We start from the raw sequence: 6000 nt of genomic DNA on the forward strand, positions 1-6000 counted from the left end.
GGCAGCAGTGGTGATGGTGGTGGGGGGGTTCAGACAGAGGCAGCGGTGGTGATGGTGGGGGGGAGGTTCAGAAAGAGGCAACGGTGGTGGTGGTGCTGGGGGGGGGTTCAGACAGAGGCAGTGGTGGTGGTGGTGGAGGGGGATCAGACAGAGGCAGTGGTGGTGGTGGGGGGGGGTTGAGACAGAGGCAGAGGTGGTGGTGGTGGGGGGGGGGTTCAGACAGAGGCAACGGTGGTGGTGGTGGTGGGGGGGGTTCAGACAGAGGCGGTGGTGGTGGTGGTGGCGGGATCAGACAGAGGCGGTGGTGGTGGTGGTGGTGGTGGGGGGGGTTGAGACAGAGGCAGCGGTGGTGATGGTGGTGGGGGGGGGTTGAGACAGAGGCAGTGGTGGTGGTGGGGGGGGGGGTTGAGACAGAGGCAGCGGTGGTGATGGTGGTGGGGGGGTTCAGACAGAGGCAGCGGTGGTGATGGTGGTGGGGGGGGGGGGTTCAGACAGAGGCAGCGGTGGTGATGGTGGTGGGGGGGGGTTCAGACAGAGGCAGCGGTGGTGATGGTGGTGGGGGGGTTCAGATAGAGGCAGCGGTGGTGGTGGGGGGGGTTCAGACAGAGGCGGTGGTGGTGGTGGTGGCGGGATCAGACAGAGGCGGTGGTGGTGGTGGTGGTGGTGGGGGGGGTTGAGACAGAGGCAGCGGTGGTGATGGTGGTGGGGGGGGGATCAGACAGAGGCAGTGGTGGTGGTGGTGGTGGAGGGGGGGGGTTGAGACAGAGGCAGCGGTGGTGATGGTGGTGGGGGGGTTCAGACAGAAGCAGCGGTGGTGATGGTGGTGGGGGGGGGGGTTCAGACAGAGGCAGCGGTGGTGATGGTGGTGGGGGGGGTTCAGACAGAGGCAGCGGTGGTGATGGTGGTGGGGGGGTTCAGATAGAGGCAGTGGTGGTGGTGGGGGGGTTCAGACAGAGGCAACGGTGGTGGTGGTGGTGGGGGGGGGTTCAGACAGAGGCAGTGGTGGTGGTGGTGGTGGTGGTGGTGGGGGGGGGGGGATCAGACAGAGGCAGCGGTGGTGATGGTGGGGGGGTTCAGATAGAGGCAGCGGTGGTGGTGGTGGGGGGTTTCAGACAGAGGCAGCGGTGGTGGTGGTGGGGGGTTTCAGACAGAGGCAGCGGTGGTGGTGGTGGGGGTTTTCAGACAGAGGCAGCGGTGGTGGTGGTGGTGGTGGTGGGGGGTTTCAGACAGAGGCAGCGGTGGTGGGTGTGTGCAAATGGCGCGCCTCGTGTAGGCGCACTGTACTTACAGGTGTGAAGGTGGAGAAGAGTGCTTTGAGAGCTGTGGACTGTGATTATAGCCAGTGTGTGGCCTAAATGAGCCCTGATACAGGCAGTCCCTGGAGGAGTACATGGGGGTAATTCACGTTCTGGGACCTGCTTACATGTGTCTGTTTTTTTTTTTTTTTGTACCTTCCGTTGTTTTACCTATTTATACAACTCTGTCATCTTTTTTTAAAGTGTATTAATAGTTTTACTTCAGAATCGTGTGACATTTTGCATACTGTATACTAATAAATAAGCCAGACAGCTGCTATTATGTGCAGCTTCCAAGTTTAAGAGAAAAGTTTTGGCTGCGGAAAATAAGTCTTGGAAGCAAATGTCTGACCTGTAGGAGAAAAACAAGAATTCCCGAGAGGGATTACTAAGAAAACTCACAATTTATTCAGGTTTTCTGCAGCTGGGTTAACTTTACAAACTCTACTTTATGTGGTGACTCTTATGAATGTGTACAAACTGTTCTCCTCTCAAAAAGAAAAAAAAAACTGTTTACAGCTGTACACACATATAGTATCTGTTCAGATGAAGTTAAAGTGGTTTGTGGTTGGAGCTACTAAACTTAGGGCAGCTGTTTATGTGTGGGACCCATCGACAAAGGTGCCCTCTCAGGTAGATATCTACTAACACCAATAATCTGATTTTTTATTTATCTCCACTGATCAATAACCTAAGGGGAACTTGACTCCAACCACCAATGTATGGGGACACATCACCACTGACCACCAATGTAAGGGGGCACTATACCACTGACCACTAATGTAATGGGCAGTGGCGTAACTAGAACCTTCAGGGCCCCGATGCAAGAAACCATGAAGGGCCCCCCTGAACCCTAGCCAGGGCCCTTCGCTCCGAGTCCGGCGGTGGAACTCCAGGGCGTGGTCACAGGTATGACCTTTGTGAGCCCTGTAGTTCCACCACTGGTAGCAGTAGTTTTTTTTTTATTATTTTTATTTTTAGGTGCCCCATTGGGGGACTGTCCCTAGGCAGGATGGGGTCCCCGCCCCCAGAAGAGATGAGGTCCTTTTCTCCAGGGCAGATGAAGTTACAGCCCCCAGGTGAGAAGGGGTCCCTGTCCCCTTGGGAGGATGGGGATCCCTGTCCCCACGTGAAAATGGGTCCCTGTCTCCAGGGGGAGATGGAGGGGGTATGTAAAGGTGTGTGGGAGATGGGGTCCTCTCACTCACCATGACCAAGCTGCAGGCCGCACACTCATCCATGTTGGCCTGGGCTCCATCCAGTGTGCTGGACAGGCGATCAGCATATCTCCCAGAAAGACCTTTCATCATCTGTGTATGATGGGGGAGGGGGGGGGATGGCAGACAAGCCTGCAGTGTCCTCCGGGGAGCCGGCTCTCATAGTGTGATAGTTGAGCATGGAGCTCTGCTAGTCACCCTCCACCTCCAGCCACCCGTGTGCATGGTGCACTGGTACCCCTAGCTGCCTATGCCGCTGCCGGCCATATGTAGAGGGGGCTGCATGGGCCCCCTGCATCACAGGGCCCAGTTGCGGTCGCAACTGCTGCACCCCCTATAGTTACGCCCCTGGTAATGGGGCATCACCCTGGCCACCAATGTACAGGGGCACTTCACCAATGACCATCAATATATGTAAGGAGACTCTACACCACGGACCACCAATGTAAGATGGCACAACATTACTGACTATCATTGCTAGGGGGCACTTCACCCCTGCCCACCAAACTATGAGGCACATTCTCCCTAACCATTAATGTTTGAAAGCACTTCACCCTGGCCACCAATGTATGGGGGGCACTTCACCCTAACCACCAATAAATGGGGGCACTACCCCACTGACCAATGTAAGTTGCACATCACTACTGACCACCAACATAAGGAGGCACTTCACCACTTATAAGTATTGAATAGGGACACTTCACACTGATCACCAATGTAAGGGGGCACTTCACTACTAATTACCATTGTGTAGGGACACTTCACACTGACCACTACTGTGAGGAGGTACTTTACTACTAATCACTTCACACTGACCACCAATGTAAAGGGTTCATTTATCCACTAATCACCATTAAATGGGGTCACTTCACACTGGCCACCAGTGTAAGCCCTTGTACACACGGTCAGACATTCCGACAACCAAATCCGTCGGATTTTGTCCGATGGATTTTGTCCGAAACTGTTGCATACACACAGTCGGACAAAGTTGTCAGAAAATCCGATCGTACTTAACGTGATGCCGTTATTTTGTTAGGACGGGACTACGTTCAGGCTAGTAGCCAATAGCTTTGGTCTAGGAATTTGATCTGAGCATGCGTGGCACTTTGTCTGATGGGAATTCTCTACACATGATCGGACAAAGTCCGATCGGATCATGTTGTTGGAACAAGTTTTCCAGCTGGGCTATACAATTTTCTATCGGATACTCTGACGGAAACAGTCCGATGGAGCCCACACACTGTCGGATTATCCGACAACACGGTCCTATCGGACATTGTCCATCGGAATGTCCGACTGTGTGTACAAGGGCTAAAAGGACACTTCACTTCTTAACACAATTGTATGGGGACACAACACACTGACCACCAATGTAAGGTGGCACTACACCACTAATCACAATTCTATGGGGACACTTCATACTGACCACCAATGTAAGGTGGCACTACACCACTAATCACAATTCTATGGGGACACTTCATACTGACCACCAATGTAAGGGAGCATTTCACCACTGACCACCATTATATGGGCCACTGCTCAGAAGCACTTCACCCTGGTTTCCAGTGTATGGGGGCACGTCTCCCTGGCCACCAATGTAAGGGGACACATCAATCTGACTACCGATTTTTTTAGGGCACTTCACCCTTATTACTAATGTAAGGGGACACTACACCACTGACCACCAATATATGGGATAACTACACCACTGGCCACCAATATAAGAGGGCACATCTCTACTGTCCATCATTGTAAGTGGGCACTTCATCATAGACCATCAATGTATGAGAGCACTTCACCTTGAGTACCAATGTATGGGAACACTTCACTCAGACCTCCAATATATGAAGTAACTTCAATAAACCAGTGTAACCGGACCACTTTGCAATGGTGGCAACAAGTAGGTGGAGCTGAGACCTCAGGTACAGAGAACTCACCCATGAAAGTCCATGTGAGCCATTTCTAGATTGTAAGCTCTAACGAGCAGGGCCCTCTGATCCCTCCTGTACTGAATTGTATTGTAAGTGTACTGTCTGCCCTCATATTGTAAAGCGCTGCGCAAACTGTTGGCGCTATATAAATCCTGAATAATAATAATAATTTAGGATCAAGCAACAATTTGAAGCATAGTACTCACCGCACATGGAGAGGAGCCCACAAGCCAACCAGATGATCAGTGACAGCCCCACATTGCCAGAGTTTTTCAGGACCCCTTTAGGAGATATAAAGATACCACTACCAATGATGGTACCAATTGTTAAGGTGATGGCTCGAATCAGAGTTATCTTCTTCCGCAGGTAGACTTTCCCAGAATCTCCTGACATATCCTGGGAAGCCCCCATGTCTGTATAGCTGCAGCCTGCAATTCCTCACCCCTTACAGAAGAGAAATTCAGAGAGATTATGGAATGGTCAGGACAAGGCTGTCTCTCTCTTCAGCTCCTGGTCACAGCCCCTGTGCTGTGGGAGGTCCAGAGGCTTGTGTGTCACTGCTACATGGGGCTCAGTGAAAGCACATCACATCTAGGGGGACATGGGGGGTACCCAAAATATGCCCTGCAGCACATCAGCAAAATCGCTGCTACTGCATGCTGTTTTCTGTCTAAAATACTCAAGAGCTGCAGAACTCAATCAAAAGTTCAGATTATTTATGAAAACTGCAATCTGGAACAACCAGTTAGTTAATGAATCGTGAAATGCAGCGTGCTTCATTTTAAGGGTGGAGCTACATGGGTGATTTTCTGTAGCAAAATCACTTGCAATCACTAAGGCCAAGAGCGTACTAGGGTTCCATGCCAAATAAATCACTATACAGGGCAGAAAAATACTCCTCTGTTTTTACACATTGCTGCTTCGTTGGTCACATGGGTGAAATTGATGCTCTGTCGCAAGAGAGTGATATTCTGCAGTGTTTCTATCAGTAAGGAAGTGACATGCAGAAACTGGTATTTTCTTATACCTGGCAAGTTGTCACCAGAGACATGGCTAGTGTGCCATGGCTAGTGTGCTATGGTGCTATTAGTAGCAATTATTTACTTTGGTGGTGGGGAGCAGGAGGAGGTGCACTGCTGGAAGGGGGAGCTGAGGTCCTGAGTCACTGCTGGAAGGGGGAGCTGAGGTCCTGATTTACTGCTGGAAGGGGGAGCTGAGGTCCTGAGTCACTGCTGGAAGGGGGGGTGGGGGGACAGATGGAGCTTAGTTGCTGAGTGACTGCTGGTAGGGGGGCAGATGGATCTTAGTTGCTAAGTGACTGCTGGTAGGGAGGCAGATGGAGCTTAGTTGCTGAGTGACTGCTGGTAGGGGGGACAGATGGAGCTTAGTTGCTGAGTGACTGCTGGTAGGGGGGCAGATGGATCTTAGTTGCTAAGTGACTGCTGGTAGGGAGGCAGATGGAGCTTAGTTGCTGAGTGACTGCTGGTAGGGGGGCAGATGGAGCTTAGTTGCTGAGTGACTGCTGGTAGGGGGGCAGATGGAGCTTAGTTGCTGAGT

At 51.9% G+C, this 6000-nt stretch overlaps 1 protein-coding gene across 1 annotated transcript in view; it reads right to left on the reverse strand.

Annotated features, from left to right (window-relative positions):
* The window catches only part of LOC143960568 (cystine/glutamate transporter-like), a 41107-nt gene extending 36109 nt beyond the window's left edge, over positions 1–4998 (reverse strand). The window contains exon 1 of the mRNA XM_077469293.1: positions 4650–4998. Within this exon, the coding sequence (XP_077325419.1) occupies positions 4650–4854 (205 nt within the window). The 5' untranslated portion in view covers positions 4855–4998. The remainder of the gene's footprint in view (positions 1–4649) is intronic.
* Between the last annotated feature and the right edge of the window lie 1002 nt (positions 4999–6000).

Source organism: Lithobates pipiens, unplaced genomic scaffold, assembly GCF_037356315.1.
Source record: "Lithobates pipiens isolate NorthernLeopardFrog02 unplaced genomic scaffold, aLitPip1_a1.2 Scaffold_8, whole genome shotgun sequence".
Taxonomy (NCBI): domain Eukaryota; kingdom Metazoa; phylum Chordata; class Amphibia; order Anura; family Ranidae; genus Lithobates; species Lithobates pipiens.